Here is a 17,423-nt window from a genome sequence, read left to right on the forward strand (position 1 = left end):
TCAGGCACAAGCTTCCATGCTTAAAAGCAACAAGGAGAGAAAGCTTATGCATTCATTCCCTATAGTGTATTAATTTTTAACACTGTTGGGCTTTGGAATGAAAATTCTAGCATCTACCAATAACACCAAGCAAGAAAAATCTTAGGGATCCACCTATGTCTTTTGCTGACCCATTGTCATTTTTGGGTTTCACCACAATTTACAGAAATTAACTTTGTGATTAGGTTTTGAAATAGCAGCATCATTTAATAAATCCAGCTGAGTGATTACTTAATTATCTCATGGTGATGATTATTTAACTCAATATTTAGAGCTTAGGAGAGTCCATAGGCCTAGGATAATTTGCTATTTCATATTTTACAATGCTTTAGAGCCTCCAGAATTAAACAGTGTAAGAAGATGACTTTCTGAGAACATTTTTAAATAGTGGAGCATATACTGTCACCCAACTGCCTCAGTTGGGTGACAGCCCCTCGACAGCCAGCAGCAAAGACATTTACCAGAAGAATGATTCTTAACTCAGGAAAAATAAGAGGTAAAAATTTACATTCAGCCAAAAGTTTTCCTCAAGCTGTAATAAAGCAAAAGGATCCCTGTGCTTGTTAAAGCTGGGACAGAGTTAATTTCTTTCACAGTAGCAAGTATGGGGCCATGTCTTGGATTTCTGAGCAAAACAGTGTTGATAACCCAGGGGTATTTTCATAATTGCTGAACTGCCCTTACACAGAGTCAGGGCTCACCTCAGCCCACCAGCAAGGCTGGGGGGGCACAAGGAGCTGGGAGGGGACACAGCCAGGACAGCTGAGCCCACCGAGCAAAGGGACATGCCAGACCACACGGCATCATGCTCAGTACACAGAGCCAGGGGAAGAAGAAGGAAAGGGGGGACTTTGGGAGCAAGAGCATTTGCTCTTTGCAAGTCCCTGTCACACAGCACGGAGCACCAATGCCCTGGCAATGGATGGGCACGTGCCTGTCCCCGGGCAGTGGTGAATGAACTCCTTGTTTTGCTCTCCCCATGAAACTCTCCTATCTCAGCCCACGAGTTCTCACTTTTACTCTCCCAGTTCTCTACCCCAGCCTGCTGGGAGCAAGGGGCTGTGTGGTGCTTAGTTGCCAGCTGGGGTTAAATGATGACAATCCCATATAATCCAAACTCTTCTTTTTTTGCTGACTCTTAAGGAGATTTACAGGCTTTCTCCACTATTAAGTTTCTGCAAAATAGAACTCTACCTGAAATAATGTTTTCTGAGAAACAAAAGTCAGTTTTTCATTTTCTAAAATGCATTACAATTATTAAGAAGGTCCCTCTTTTCCCCTTAACATAGATTTTTATTTTATTTTTATACAAAAACGTGCACGCACACACATTTCTTTTTCAAGTGACATGTTCCAGACAGCAGTGTAATTTCTGCTTTTGGCCCTAGGTGGTACATTACACCACATTAAAGCATTGGCTTGCTGAAAACACTCCAGGAAGGCACAGGGGCTCATTCCTCCCAGTATCTTCCTGGGTCATACAGACCACCACAGCTTTGAAGATAGCAACAAACACAAACAAAACAAACTATTGTGCTGTCCCCAACAGAATGGTGAGTATTCCAGCAGGACACGGTACCAAGCAGAAGTACTAGAGAATTACAGAGAGTGCCAAATCTCTCACACGTAATCTGCCTCCCTACACTTACTGCAATTATTCCTGTTACTTAATGCTTTAAAACTTTTATTTCCCCATCTTCACAGCACTTCATCACTTTAAGTAATCTTCATTTCATTCAACTGAAGGGAGTAAGTACTATTATCCTTCCTCCTCTGGAGATGAAGCAAGTTGCCCAAGGTGACACACTGAGTCAGGTGCCACCCAAAGCCAGTGCTCCTTGCTTCTAGTCCTACCTGCAGATTTCCTGGACAATCCTGCCCTTATTAAACATATAATGACTTTACTGTGGGAGACTTCAAAGGGCAGCAGCCGAGCTCGCTGTCCCTCTTGGCAGCACTCCCCGAGGAGAGGCAAGCTCATGTCCCTCAAGGAGACAGCAGGAGAATACAGTGCACATCCAGCCCTTGCCAAATGATGACTACTACAAACAAAAAGATTTGGCAAAGCAGGGTGGTCTACAGCACTCACACCCTCTCCTGGCTGTAGACTGGGCTCTCGTTCCCAGTGGGATTTTCTTTCCTTTGCACATGTCAGTAAGAAAATGAGAATGAGTGCCTAGGGACACCAGCAGGAAACAGACAGAGTAATGCCAATGCCAGTAGGAAATAATTTAAAAGACCAGCAGGAAAGACTATCATTTGAAAAAATGGCAAATCCCTGAGCTGTCAATATTATTGACTATTTTCTGTCACCCTCCTGACATTCCCCTATTATTCTGAAATAGCTGGTGCAGGGCAGAGGGGAGTATTTTTTACAGCTGTGCTCCTGGAGCTCAGCATCCAAGACTGGCACTCCCAATGCAGGTTTAATGCAAGCTGAGCAGCCTGAGCAACAATGCTGCCCTCAGTGCTGGGAGGCAGGGGCTGGTCAGGGTGAGCATCCTGTGTGATGGATGCAGGGATTTGCTGCCAGGAGTAGGCCTGGGGCAGTACAAGTGTTCAGCACTCATTCAACATCTACTTTATAAAAGAGGACAATGCAAAGACACCAGGATAGGGAAAAGGAATGAAATTAGGAATGTCAAAGTTCATTAAGTACCTCTCTGTAAGTCAGTTAATCTCTTTCCCCTCAATGTCCCCGTGGAAATCACTGGTGATGACTTTAAGAGTTAATAATTGGGAAGCAAGATTTATATTTGTTTTGTCCCAGCAAACAGCAGACTGCCACAGCAGCAGCTCAGCTGCAGCTACCTACATTCCAGCAGGAGATTTTGGCTACCAGCACGAGTGCCCTCCCAGTACCAGATCAACAAAGGCACAGCCAGCAACGCTGCAGCAGCACAGATCTCCCCTGGGGTATCACACACACACCCCCTGTGCACACATGTGCGCTGCCAGGGCTGCCACATGGCTCTGCCCCAAACTCCCCCAGCACTGCCAGGAGCATCAGCTGCCCCCACGCCGGAGTTCTGCTGTTTCACAGTGAAGCAGCCCCTGGGCAAGCTCCTGGTGTACTCCACGCCCCACGGCTTTTGCATCCCTCTCAGGTGCTCTGCAACCCTTGGCTTGCTCCCAGCTGTGAAGCCCAGCACTGCTGATGGATAAGCCAGCAGCAGGAAACGTTCAATATTTTATCCATTGTGGTACAGACATTGCTCAGCACCTTGCAGGCTCACTCCAGGCTACTGCTCATGCCAGCATGGCTATTGCTCAGCATCTTTCCACCTCTCATAATTAGGATCCCAAAACTCTTATTTCTGCTAATGTAAAAACAGGGCTGGAATGTTTAATGGCCTCACTAGGACAGAGCAGGCAGCAATCCTCAGCACTGCAGCAGAAGGACCCACTGCTCCTGAGCACTCAGCATTTGTCCTGTATGCTTAAGGCCTTGGCCCAATAACCAAGGTAATAAAATACCAAAGACCAGGGGAAAGACTGGAAGATTATACTCCAGAAGAATAAAAAGAAATATATATAAAAATTATAAATATGAACAGAAAACTGTATTTACAGAACAGCTGTGTAACAATATCATTTGGCGTGCACTTGTTGAAGAGCAGCCTTTTTTCCCCTATGACTGGTCCTTTTTCTGCCCTTTAAACATTACTTCAAATCTTGTTAATATTCTAATTTCTGACTTGGCCTGAAAGTTGAAATTCTCATTATCATCCTCTTTTTTTTTTTTTTTTATTTGAGGGCATTTCTTCAGGGTGTTTTTAGGGTTTTTTTGTTTGTTTGGGTTTTTCGGTTTGTTTGTTTTTGTATAACCACAAAGAAGTTCAACCACAAAAAGAAATCCACTAATATCTTTCATTTCAGAAAAAAAATCCACTAAGATCTTTCATTTAATTACTTCTGATGCCTAACCCAGGAGTTTTACAGGTGTGAGGCTGGTAATAAAGGCAGCAGGTAATTTAGCTGATCACTCCTATTACACTCTGTAGAAGAACCAGAATAAGAGAGATCATTTATTCAATAGTTGATCTTTATGCAGCCAGAAATCTGTGCAGTTCAGCCACCACTCAGCTGGTGGAAGACATGATTATCTAGAAACAGGACAGGTTTAAAGAAAAAGAAAACTGAAGATAACAAAAGGACCAAAAAAAAAAAGAAAAAAAACCCCAAAAAACTGAAACAACAACAAACCTAACAAAAACACAAACAAACAAACCCCCCATCTGAACAGGAAAGGCTGAGTTCTACATTTTGATACACCTCTGCTAACTCAGTTACATGAAAGGGTGTTTGTCGCAGACATTTCTCCACAGAAATCCTTTCTTTCAGATTTCTGCGTCTTCGGGAGGCCAGAGGCCCCCGAAGAGAAGGTAAACAATTATTATCAGCTGCTGGGGAATGCAACAGGAACACCTTGATTGGCTCATTTTCTATGTTTATAATTAAGAGCCAATCACCAGTGTAAGCCAGGGGACTGAGTCCTTGAACACAACTTTGTTGTAGATATTCTTTTCTATCTCTTCTTAGCTTAGCTAGCAGCTCTGCAAAACCTCTCTCTATATTCTATTAGTATAACTATAATGTATAATATCATATATTAATAAATCAAGCCTTCTGATCAAGATACAAGATTCACCGTCTCTCTCTCACCAGCAGCGACCCACTCAGGTCGCTGTAATAGGTGTTCACTTCAGAACTAGTCAACAGTCAAATAATTTGCTTTACCATCTTCTTTCAAGAAAGATGTCTGAATTTCCTCTATTTCCACTCACTATTTCTCTACCAATGAAAGACTTGAGTCACAATAATATTTTCTTCAGGTATTAGTGGCTAACAAACATTTTTATCTGTTTTCAGAGATATAATATATACCATTAAAAAAATATTCCTTTACAAGAAAATCCACTTGGACAGCATGTGCACACAGAGCAAGATGTGCCTGGCACAAGAAATGAATTTTACAAGTGTATAACCTGCATCTCACCACTCACACTATTATCTTGTGCAAGCCACTCCACTGTGGACAATGAGAACAGGCTGGTCATTTGCAGTTTCTCACCACAGAGCACTTACTTTAGTTTTCTGACCCTCATTCTCTGTACATTGCTTTTAAGGTTTGTACTGCACAGCCAGTTTCTATCAGAATTTCCTTCTAACACCTGACACAAAAGAAAATTCAAAGTTTTTCACATCTCAACTCAGAGACCTGTAAATCCCCATTCCCCACAAGTATGACCTTCTTCTAAGAAGAGCTGCAGCTTATCAGAAATTCAGATGAGTAATAGTGATGACAAATCTATACCAAAGGCTTTCAGAGGAATCAGTAACTGCTTCTTGCCATCCCCTCATCAATTCCCATGAAGTGCTCACTTGGCTGTGATTATCATTACTTATAATGGTGACATCGAACTGAAACTGAGTCAGTGTTTTAAAAATTATTTAAGATCAGTTCTGGGCACTAAAGCAGCTCCCAAGTCCCTGTTGCCAAATTGCATGCTCTTCTTCACCAGAAGGGAAAGTTTTCTCCCTTGTGCCCAAGGGAAGGCAAAAAAAAAAATCACTGGCTCTGATAACAGACAATAGTAATGAACCATACAAAGGAAATAATGGGTTATTTCATGCATTTGACAGCTTACTACAGTTTAAAAAGATTTGTGAAGATGAAAATGCATTTCATTTATCTCAAACTATTTCATTTTAGGGATCTGTAGCAATTACAGCTAACATTTTTCAGACAGAATTGTGGTTCTTGAATTACAGTGTCCATTTTAAAGCAACATTCAAATTAATCTAGTCAATTTTTCCAATCCTCAAGTCCAAGAGGTGAAGGCTTGACAAGTTCCAGTTTCATCTGTAACCAAATTAGAGCTAACCATTCGTACACTACCCAAGTGCCAGGCAGTGAGGCAGCCTCTCCTTGAGGAGGCAGCTCCTTTCCTCCCCCTGCAGCCTCCAAGGAAAGAGCAATTCACCCCAGCAAAATGGCACAGGTGATGCACTAAGAGAGAGCTTTGGGAACCCTGCATTGTCACACTGTACAGCTGACTTTCAGGAGGGAGCTGCCAATTGCCAGGGAGGCAGCTCCACAGCAGCCCTGTGGCATCTCTGCCTCCCCTGCTGAAATCTAACCATAACAAAAAGGCAAAAGCAAAAAGCCAGCAATTAGTGCTCAGCCAGAGCAGTCCCGAGGCCTCTCACCATTACCTTGGCAGCTCCCTAAGGAGCACAAAGAGGGAAGAAACATAAGACTGGAATGGATAAAAAGGTGAGACTGTGGTGTTAGAACTGGTGTAAACCATTATGATCACACCTCTCAGTTACAATCTGACTTTTTTTTTTGACAGCAAAAGGAAGCTGTGAACTCAGCACTGTTACCAGGAATTCAATGCATCAAAAGGTGACTTCATAAATGGCCCCTTAGCCTCCTCTGCCAGCAAAGAGGCCAAGGGCACCTCTCTGGGAAAAGCCCATCAGAAGGAAGGGCCTCCCTGTAACACCACGGGACGCTTGTGGGGGATATCCCAAGGTCACGGACACACTGTGCTTAACCCTCACAAGGCAGCAGAGCATCCCACCCAGAAAACTCCTGGCTCACAAGGCAAATTAGGTGCTCATTTACTCTTGGGGTCACTAAACACATTCTTAACAAGTGCTGACTGAGATTCCATCTTAAGCCTTTGACCCAGTAACAACACATCTTAAGCACACCAGGTCCTTGGAGAGATCCTTTTTCTATCTCTTCTTGCTGTTCTAGTGAAACAAACACAACATTTTCCTGGGTCCTTACTGGGACAGTGGTTTTGATACAGCAAACAGCCATGCCAGCTTCACAAAACAGTAACAGAGAGAAAACCCCAGGATACCACACAACATATGGAAAGTCATAACAACATGTATTTCAAATCTTTGCACCCTAGCTCATCTCCATTCATTCCCCTTCCACACTCTCCTCTCAAAGTACAGCAGGAGCAAACACAAAGTCCCATCTAAGCTCCAAATGCAAAATGAATATAGGCTACATAAAACACAGCAGGGTCTAAAAATAATTGAAGAGCATGTACCTTAAATTTGCGTTCCAAATTTGTTTACTACTGACAAATACAACTTTGGCAAAAGACCTAACTATAGGGAGTATTAAAAGTGATATCAGAAGTTCTTCCAGCAGCTTCCTGTAGCAGAGCTCTTTGGGAGGCTTTGCTGCAGGCCCACACAGCCCAAGGAAAAGGGAGTTTGGTGCAGGGGGCTCACACTCACCGTCTGCAGAGTTTCCTCCTGCCTCCTGCTTTGGCTCTGCCGGTTGATAAAGGAGCGAGTCGAGAGTTTGTAATGGTTCAACAAGCAGATGATCACTACCACCATAACAGTTATAACCACGATTATAATGATGATTTGAACAAACTCCAGTTCAGCTAAAACAAAGGGAAAAAAAAGAGGAAAACGTGTCATCAACACACAGAAGGTTAACCATCAAAGCAACAACCTGAAAAGACACTCAATATTTCTCTGAGACTGATCTGGCTTGAGATACTCTTGCTGTCTATTCTGCAAAGTTTTGTGATGAAAACTGTTCTAAAAAGTATGAAAATTATTTCATTTTTGCCAGAGCAAACTGACCAGCATCAGTGGCTGTAGGTCAAAACTAAGAAGCTTCTTAGTGATCCTTCTCTGCAGCCTCCAAAGGAAACAAACTCTTCAACATAAACACCATAGATGAACCTTTTGGACAAAACAATTTCACTGGACAAAAAACCAAAGGAACCTCATACACACAAACCCCACTCTATTTTAATAGCCACCTGTAGTACCAATAGAGTCCAGAGGGCTTCATAAGCTTCAAAGCCTGAGAGGAATCAGGACACTGATTATTTAGTACACTAACCTTAATTTTTTTATCAAGTCAAGAGCATGAAAGCTATTTAACTAGAGTGGAAAACCTTAAGCCTATTGAATCTACATGCGGTGTCTTTTTCAATTACCACCTTCTCTCCAACGAATGTAATGCTAACTTTTCCAGGCCTTTCCCAGTCAGGTAAAAATCTAAAAAGAGCTCTGGTACTCTAAAACAAGAGATGTTCCACCATGGATAAAAATGAAACCAGGGCCCTGGTTGTTGCAAGAGATACAATTACAATGAACTCCCAGAACCCATCATCTTATCTGAAGCCCTGCCTATACCACAAATATTAAGTATATTTAGAAATTAGTCACTCTTGCACCCTTTTGGCTACACTGGAGCAGCAAGGATGAGCAATGTAAGGGGAAAAATTGCCCTTTGCAGCTACCTAGTTGATGATATTTCTATGGAAACTGCATTGCTCACAGGGGATGCTCATCTTGAAAGACAACTCCACTTAATGGGAGGAGGTCTTTGGTTGCTAGGTTGGTAGAAAAAGCAAAGAAGCAGCTCAAGTTGCTCAGTTTCAGTACTTTCCAAAAAGGGCATTACTTTTTGGATGCAAAAACATGAACTTTGGGGAACTGATACTAAATATCTGTTTTAAGAAGTTAATGAGGAAAGAGACATGCCACATGAAAATAAAAGAACAAGTATGAGCAAACAAGCCCCTTTTGCCACCATCTTTAATTCGCAGCCACACTCAGCTTTCTGTGTGACAGCAGAACACTTGTGCTGACACAACACAACTGTGAAGCTGAGCTACAAAAACACCACTCAAACATAAACCCCAAGATGAACCTGCAGTTTACCTAAAGGAAACCCAAGGCTGTTCCATTATTCTAGGATCTCTTGCAAACAAACATCAGACTCCAGGAGCTACAAGCGTGCTGGTGTCCAGCGGGGGCTGGTGCCAAGCTCCAGCTGTCTGTCACCAGCCACGGCAGGCACAGCCAGAGCACCAAGTGCTGAGGGTCTGCAATCCTCTCCTGAGGAGTAACTAAGCCTACTTAAGGCTAAGGAAAGAGTAAAGGGCAAAAATATGTCTATCACTTTATCACTCCTCGCTGTTAAGTGCTTCCCACTCATCATTAAGACCACCAGCGTTTTCAAAGAATTTGGTTAGTCAGTGCTTGGTGCTCTGCTTTTGCTATCAACCCCACACACAGGGCAGCGATCTTTCTTTTTCCCCTCTCTTGTGTCACTGGAAGCTCACAATGTCAGCACCAGAAGATCAAAAAGGCGGAAGAACAGAATTAATTAAAAAATAAACCCACCCAAACCACAGTTAAGTTAAAAGTCTTGGTTTTTCTTGGCTCAGAAACACAGAACACAGACTTCACACAGATGACAACTTCTGCAATTCACATTCTGTGGTTACTGAAATATTAAAGGGTTTCTTTTTCTTTATACAAACTTTTTTTGGGTCCATGTCACACTTTAGACTGGAAAATGGGAGACTGTTGCTAAAGGGCAACATGCAAAACAACTAATGTTTATTTGGGCTTTCCTAGAATGCACAGATCACTAGAATGACATGTTACTTCTCTATCTGCCAAGGACACAGTCTTCTAAATTTATCGAGACCCCTGCATTTCAGTGGCAAGGGACAGTACTTCTCCCTTAGAGATGAGTGATTTGGTCTGTGAGCACTTCCCGTAGGAGGGAACCATTTAAAAATGCTTGATTAAAATATGGCCATACAATAAAGAAAATAAAAACCACAGCACACAGCTGCGAGCACATGGGATTTCCCACATTCAGTTTGCATTGTCAACACCAAACTGCAACAGAACACCTTACTGATGTTCAAGAGGATTTCCTCAATGGAAAGCACGGGGAAAAACGATAATTTTAAATCGCTTCTTCCTCCTGAGTGACATTCCTGCTGCTCATTAGGTTATCAGCGGTAAAAAGCAAAGGCAGCCTGCAGCAGCAGCAGCAGTCTCTATTTGCTGGCACGGATCGAGGCCATTTAAATAGTTCCTAGCGGCTGCTGACAGGCGCTGGGTCACCGCGGCCCCCAGCACGTCCCCTGCCCGACACCTGCCAGGCGCGCAGGGCCACCGCCTTCCCGACAGGCATCTCCTCCTCCCCACTTTTCCCGTAAATTGACCGGGAAAGAAACCGGGCAAAGCTTCAGGAAGAGAAATGCTTTGGTTTTACGACCCTGAGCCTGTGACACTCACATACATCGGTTTCTTAACGCGCAAGAAACTGCATTTCTAATAAAAATTCTCCAGCGGAAAAAAACCTAAAACCAAACACAACGTTCCAGGGTAAACGCCCAACACGGAAAAAGCAACACGGTGAATCAAATTACCTTCTCAGAAGAGCTCGAAAAGAGAGACACAATTTACAGCCCTAGCAGCGACCACACCAGACCGGCACCCCGAGCGAGCCTCCCCCCGCACACGGATCCCGCAGCTCCGCCGGCGAGCGCTCCCGGGCGCTGCGGTGCCCCGGGCCGCATCCCGCGGTCGCTGCCCCTGCGGACCTCGGCGCCGGTACCTCTTTCCAACAACAGGTCTTTTAACCGCGCATCCTTCACCGCTGTCCTGTTAAGCCGCTCACTGGACATGCTCGCCTGCGCCGGGCGGGGGGCTCAAGCCGCTCCGCCAGCCCCCGCGGCGGGCACCGCATCCCCGGCAGCCCCGGGCTCCATCCAGCGAGGGGGCACGCTCAGGGGGGCTGCCAGGGAGCCTCCCGCCCGCGCCTCTCCCGGCGCTCGGAGCGCGGCTGCCGCCCCGCAGCCGCCGCTGCCGCCGGAGCGGGCGGGCACGGCCGGCACCGGCCGCTCCCGCCCCGCCGTGCCCCGGCCGCGCGTGTGCGCGCACGCACGGACACCAGGGTCCCGCCGGGCTCCGCGCCCGGGGCGAAACGAGTTCGAGAAAAAAAAAATAAAAAAAAAAAAAAATCGAAAATCCCAAACCACAACAACAAAAAGAAAAAAAATATTAAAAAACAGTCGACCGGCGAGAACAAAAGGAACGGAAAGGCGCTGCCCCGCTGGTGGGCGAGCCCCGCGGGGAGGCGCGGAGCGCAGACAGGGAGGGAAGGAGGGATGCAGGAAGGTCCGTACCTGACCCGCGCCGCCGCCGCTCTTTAAGCCCGGCCCGGCCCGGCGCGCTCGGGGCGCCCCGGCTCCGCCGCCTGCCCGGCCCGCCCGCGCCTGCGCCGCGCCCGCGCCACCCCCGCGCACGTGCCCGCGCCCCGCCCCGCCCCGCCGAGACGGGACCGCGCGGGGCCCGACGCGCTCGCGGCCCTGGGCCCTTCAAAGGGCGCCGGCAGCCAAAGCTCGGCCCCAGCGCCACACCGACAGCCAGAGGGATCCCCGGATCATCCCAGCTGCGCGGCCCCCGCTTCCTTATCCCAAGTTTCACGGGCAGTCGTGTGTGTCTCCGCGTGTGCGTAAAATACTAGGGAGTCCCATCCCGGCGCTATACCATAAAACCATAACCATCAGAAGGAGCGATGCCTGTAACCTCAAGTTAAAAAAAACAAAACAAAACAAAACAAAACAAAACAAAAAAAAAAAACTAAAGAAAGAGGGGAAAGAACACCGGGCTTCAGCCGCATGTGTTTTTCTTTGGCAGAACTCCCAGCTCCCAGCACTCCCAGCAGTGAGTGCTGCCTTCCTCTGCAGCCCTGTGCCTGCCAGTGAACCCTTGTGCCTGTCCCTAAACTCCTCTGCCTGCCAGTGAACCCCTGTGCCTGTCCCTGAAGCCCTGTGCCCATCCCTCAACCCCTCTGGCCCCCCAATCCCCTATGCCTGCCTCAGCCTTTCTGGCTCCCTTGTGGCTGAGGAACGCTGCCAGGTGGGTTCCTGATCCCGCTCCCCACCTGTACTCGCACTCAGCAACACGATGGAGGCCAGCAGCAGGGACTCAGGGCTGTCCCTGCTGCCACTGTGCAAAGGAGCAGCACAGTCCCACAGTGTCTCTGACATGTTAGGAAGCACTGTCAGCACCCTGTCCTTCAATTCCCAGGATATTCCTTTATCCTGGCTTCAGCATCATGGCCAAGACTCCTCCCATTCCTAATTACTTCTCTGGATTATGGTGGCATCCCCAAAGCACTGAATGAGACCAGTGTCAAGAAAAGTGAGCTGACCCTCTGGGCCACACTTGGCCAGGGCCTTGGAGCTCCTGAGAGCAGAGGAGATGGCTGCAGCACTGGGGAGGCTCCATGCCCCTCTCCAGCAGGCTGTGGCTGGCTCACCTCAGCTCAGCTCACAGCAGCACTGCTCTCCCCCACACACAGCACAGGCCCCCAGGACACGCTGGCAGACCATGGAGGCAGACCCAGTGCTGCCCACGCCTCTCATGTTTGGAAATCCCAGGCACCAGCCTCAAATATAAAGATGCCCTAACTCAAAGTCAAAGAGCAAAAGCCAGGAGGGGAAAGAAGCAGAGAGGAGTGGGCCTGCTTGCAGTCACCTATCAAGCTAGCACTATGAAGAGCCAGGGGCTTAAAAATATTAGGGAGACATATTCTGCTATATATATCCACAGCACACAGCAGGGCCCCTCTCCTGGTTACAGGCTATCCCCACTGTCTGGATTTATTAAACTGTTGTTGACATTTAGCTTGATACTGCAAGGTCTAAGGCCTCAATCCAAACACAACAGTCAAGCTGGGGGACAGTGATTGTGGACTGTAAATAAATATCCTTTGGGAGTTCCTAGAAGAGCAGAATGAGTTTAAATTATGTGTCAATAGAATGCTTTTGTGCAAGTGGAGTATTAACCAAGTACGGCACTGTTACCAGCAGAGATAAGTAATTCAGTACAGATAGCAGATGTGAAGCGCCTTCAAAATTACAATCTGATTGTCCTTAAAGTACTTTAAAGACAATTAATTCAACAGACCAGACTTCTGAGCATGGCTGTTGCGTGGGCATACCCACTCAATGTGTACAGAGCTGCTACTGAGGCCAATTACCTTCCTGTTGCAAACTCTTTGTTTTCAAGGACGTTGTAAGATAAAGTTTCTGACCAAAGACTGACCTACATACATCATTCCCCAACCTCATGTTTAAAACGAGAAGCTGGTTTCAGATGAGTGCAGTTTAAAGACTACAAAGAAAGCAGAAAACAAACCAAACTAATATATTGGCATTAATGCTTGTCCTTTACTCATACAATTGAACTGTAGATGTTTAGAGTCTTCAGTTTCTGACGAGCATTAACCCATGACATAAAATAATTGCTTTGGCAAGACGGGGGACTCAGCACACAGACTGGTAACTCACACACTTTACTCACTCTCTAGTCCAATACCCACCAACTATTATTGTACAAGTGCAGGCACAATGACTGCAAAATGGTTACAGACTTCTGTGATAAGCATCCTCAAGAACGTCCTCAGAACAATATTTGGCTCATCACCTATTTATTAAGAATTTATCACAAACTTTTTAATGTGAATCAAGCCCTGTGCCAGAGAGCCCATATAAGCTTCTCTGTCAACAAGAATGGGGGAGCAGCTTCCTGCTAAAATTCCAAGTAGCAGGTTCCACCATGACCTCTGAGCAGGACGGCTGCTCTGGCGTCAGGGTAGAAGCTCCTTAAGCAGGTTCTGGCACAGAGTCATAATGCTTCTCCACAGGCCATTACAAGTCTAGCATATTAATGATAAAACCAAGGGCTAGTTCAACTTGGTAACAGGTGAAATTTTATGAAGGACATGTTCACTGATCTGTCTCCTCAGATCATTACTGAGAAAACTAAAGACTCATTTTGGAACCCACAAGAACAAAACCTGAATTTTTTATTTTACTGCTAGTAAAGATGTTAATCTCAAGTGTAAAGAAACAGTCATGCTTTGGTGACCAAAACTGCACAGATACTGCTTTCTCAATATGACTTTTGCATTTCTGCTACTTCTTCCTTTTTTTCTCTGATCCTCTAAAGACATTACTGACTGTGGGCAGGTTCTTGGCCAGTTGTGATACTTTGAAGAATAAGAGAAAACCCACAGTCTTCAAAGTGGACAGTAAGGGGGTGTTTTCCTCCTGCCTGCAGCCAGCCCCTTGGGGAGCCTGGACAGTGTGTGTGTGTGCAGAGGCGCTTCCCCCTCCCTGCACTGCCAAGCAACTTCAAGGCTTCAAGCAACTGCAAATGCGCCCACTGAATGCCCCATGCCCCCACCTCTCAAACTGCCTCCACCTGGGGGAAATGTTCACCTTTCTGATTAAATCTAGATTTTGTCAGAAAAAGATGGAGGAACAGCACTGACCGAGGGAAAGAAAAAGTGCTTTTCTCATTGGCAGTGAACTCCAGTAACCGATTTGCCAGTACATGTATCCAGATGTATTATGTTGTGTTTAATGTGATTAGGTGCAAGGAACAAGCAGATGGGAGCACTGTGGAGAGATTAGCAACACAGCCCAAAAGAAGTAAAGTTGGTGGAGGGAAGAAGACAGTATTTAAGGACTCTAAATTGACTCCCTGTTAAAGCTGTTCTTTACTCTGCAGTAATAAGAAGGATTAGGAAATTCAGGCAGTCCTTCACATGCATAGTTAGTTGCACAGCCTGAGTGATCCCTGTGCTGGCCACGCATGCAGTGGTTTGTTTTCCTCTGCTGGAAGGAGGGTTCAGTCAGGGACACTGAATTATAACATGCTGATTTAAAAGTAATCACCGTTTCAGACCTGACTAGCACTGGCTCTGTTTACACTGGTGAGTGAGAAAATCTACTTATGAATTATCCCCACTGCAGTTCTATTAGTCCTCACATGTTGGCTCGACATAGGCAATTTACAGTTGTCTGCTCCAGCAGGGTTAAATGGTACAGTGAGCATAATGCCCTGGCCCTGCTTACCCTGCAGATCACACTGCTGCTAACTTGGATGCTCCCCTGCCACTGCTGCAAAACAGGTACAGAATTTCCTGGTTCTGATGCTTGAGGAATGAGAAGCTCTGGGCAGGGAAAGGCAGCTGTAAATATGAGGAAGATAATCAACCCGGACTATTCAGACCAGGAAAACGTCTCCAAGGGGACAAAGTCACCGGGTGTCTGAGAACAAAAATTTCCCACCATTAGGGTGAATATTGTGATACAGTAGCTTCCATGTGTTTTAGTCATTGGCTGCTTCAATCCTCCATTTAGTTCTGTCAAAAATTAGTGAACAAAATCAGCTGTGCTGAAAATACTGCACCTCCTTCCACCCTTAGTTTTGATCACATTCCACAGCTTTTGTCACATTTTGAGCTCAAATCGACTAAGTGTAAAAATGAGCTATTTAAGTAAGAGAAAAGGCAAGAAAGGATAACAATATTGTTTGTTTGGGATTTTAAAAATTCTGTTATTATTCAGAGCTCTCCCAGCAGTACTTGCAGTTAGTACCTGGAACTGGATTCTGTGGAGTCTCTGGTTTGCAGCATGACTACCCTGCCTAAACTCCCTGTGGTTTCCAGGCAATTCCCAGCAAGTACAGGAAAGAATCATCCCTCATTATTAATATTTTTTTCTGTTCAATCAGGAGCTAGAAGAAATGCACTAAGCACCACATTAAAAAGCTGGGAGATCACATCATGCATTATCCTGCCATAGGAATGGATGAAAGTTAAATAAGGGATAGAATTAGCATGGATACTAGAATTAAGCACATGCAAAAATCCACCTCCAACACAAAACTGAAAGCCCTGTTGCAGAAGTATAGGTTGCTAAATAAGCTATTAGTGGTATTTTAGACACACAAAGAACGTTCATTCTTCCACTAAAGAACATACTTCAGTTACAGAGAGTCTCCTGCCAGGTGGATTATTCGCTCCATAAATCTCAATTGCCAGCAAACTCCCTGGCAGCCCGGAAAAGAAAACAAGGGGTACTCGACTGCAGGTTAACAGACTATCAAACATTTTAGTACTTTCTGACTAAGGTGTATGCAAAGACGTCAAAAAGCTGGACAGTGCAGAAACATCACAAGAAAACCCAGCAACCCTGGTCTAAAAAAATATAATCTCAGGGCAAGACAGAACAGAGATAAGAAGGGAAAGCAGAACCAGGATTACAATACAGTACTAAAAATACAAGTAGAATGTGAAGAGCTGTATTTATTTCTGACATGAATATAATCAGCTGGTTTAGAGATACAAAGCTCTGCTTCACTGATGGTGCTGTCTTGCACCTGAAGGTAAAGGATATAGAGAGAACCTGGAAAAAGTATCTGAAGACATATGGGGAACAAAGGAAATCAACAGAATGCAAAATTTGAGGTCAGGGATGACATAAAAATAATGCTTTTAAAGAACTACAATGCCAATATAAGCTAGTGTTAACATTTAAAAGTGAGCAAAGGAAAGACTTCAGTACTGGTAAATGAATCTACATGCAAAACAAAGGAATTTGTTTTCTTTCATCCTGCAGTTTTCTTATCATTTGTCTTGCAGCATTTACATACATGCTGTCTGGATGTGTAATCATAAGGGAAATTAACCCTGGATAACCCCATGCTGCAGCACGTTTACAGAAATTGCTCTAGAGAAAACAACTCTAGGAATAAAATGAGGGATGTTCAAACCATCGGAAATCAAGTGAGTCACAGACACGATAGGTCTGAAGGATGGGAAAAATCTCTTTATGAGAACATGCCATTAAACATTACAATCAAGCATAAAATTGCTCTGCCACAGTATTTTGTTTTATTTGCATTGTTAAATTTCTTCTCCTAACAAGAATGGATAGTTTATAGCACTAATGATTTATACAAAAGGAGCTGTGTAAATGCATCCCAAATGGGGCCTTCTTAAGAACCACAGACTCAGTTTCCTTCAGCTTGATGGCAGATCGGTGACTCACACAGATTTCACATCTGCCTCAGGATACAATGGTGCAGCTTCTAACGAGGTTTCACGATGGATTAAGCTCCTATGATGCAAGAGAGGTGTAAAAACTTATGCCAGTTTAGAAAAAGCACACTGCATTTCCACGAGTTGCCGTGGTGGTGCAAGAGCTACAGAGGCTCTGCCATTAACAACTGTTATCAGATTGCTAAGTTCATTACTTCTGGCTTCTGCAAGCCCACTTAAAATAAAATACATGGCTGGCATACAATTTGTGTATGTCCATGCACAGAAACACAACTTTTCCCCAATAAATCAATGTAATGGATCACATTGTGTACAAGTATTTACATGTGTCTGCAAAACACAGTCACCTCAATTGCAGTGCACCCTCAAAAGAGGTGAGAATTGAGATTTTTGGTGGACAAAATGATTTGGATTTGCTCTTGTTTTTACTCTCTTTATGATATAGCACAGTAATCTATTCCCAATCCACAGCATTCCAAAACAGTAAAGTCAGGTTCCTTCAAATCAGAAATCAGAAGAGTGACAGAAAACATCCCTGTGGGATCCACCCAGATCTTATCTTTCCAGAGTGTCCTTGACCTTTATGTCAAAATTAAGATATTCATTCATGCTTGATTCCAGCAGCTGAAGCATTAAGAAAATAATTTAATTCAAGGCA

General features: G+C 44.9%; 1 protein-coding gene across 6 annotated transcripts in view; it reads right to left on the bottom strand.

Moving 5' to 3' along the window:
* LDLRAD4 (low density lipoprotein receptor class A domain containing 4) overlaps positions 1-17,423 on the bottom strand; it is a 295,191-nt gene that overhangs the window by 14,868 nt on the left and 262,900 nt on the right. For 2 of the 6 annotated variants that reach the window (XM_059490082.1, XM_059490079.1), the window contains one exon: positions 7,309-7,463. In XM_059490082.1, the coding sequence (XP_059346065.1) occupies positions 7,309-7,463 (155 nt within the window). Of the gene's footprint in view, positions 1-7,308; positions 7,464-10,271; positions 10,691-11,030; positions 11,109-17,423 lie in introns of those variants that run through there. The other 4 variants (XM_059490105.1, XM_059490096.1, XM_059490086.1 and 1 more) reach the window with 4 other exon arrangements.

This window comes from Ammospiza nelsoni, chromosome 1, assembly GCF_027579445.1.
Source record: "Ammospiza nelsoni isolate bAmmNel1 chromosome 1, bAmmNel1.pri, whole genome shotgun sequence".
Classification (NCBI taxonomy): domain Eukaryota; kingdom Metazoa; phylum Chordata; class Aves; order Passeriformes; family Passerellidae; genus Ammospiza; species Ammospiza nelsoni.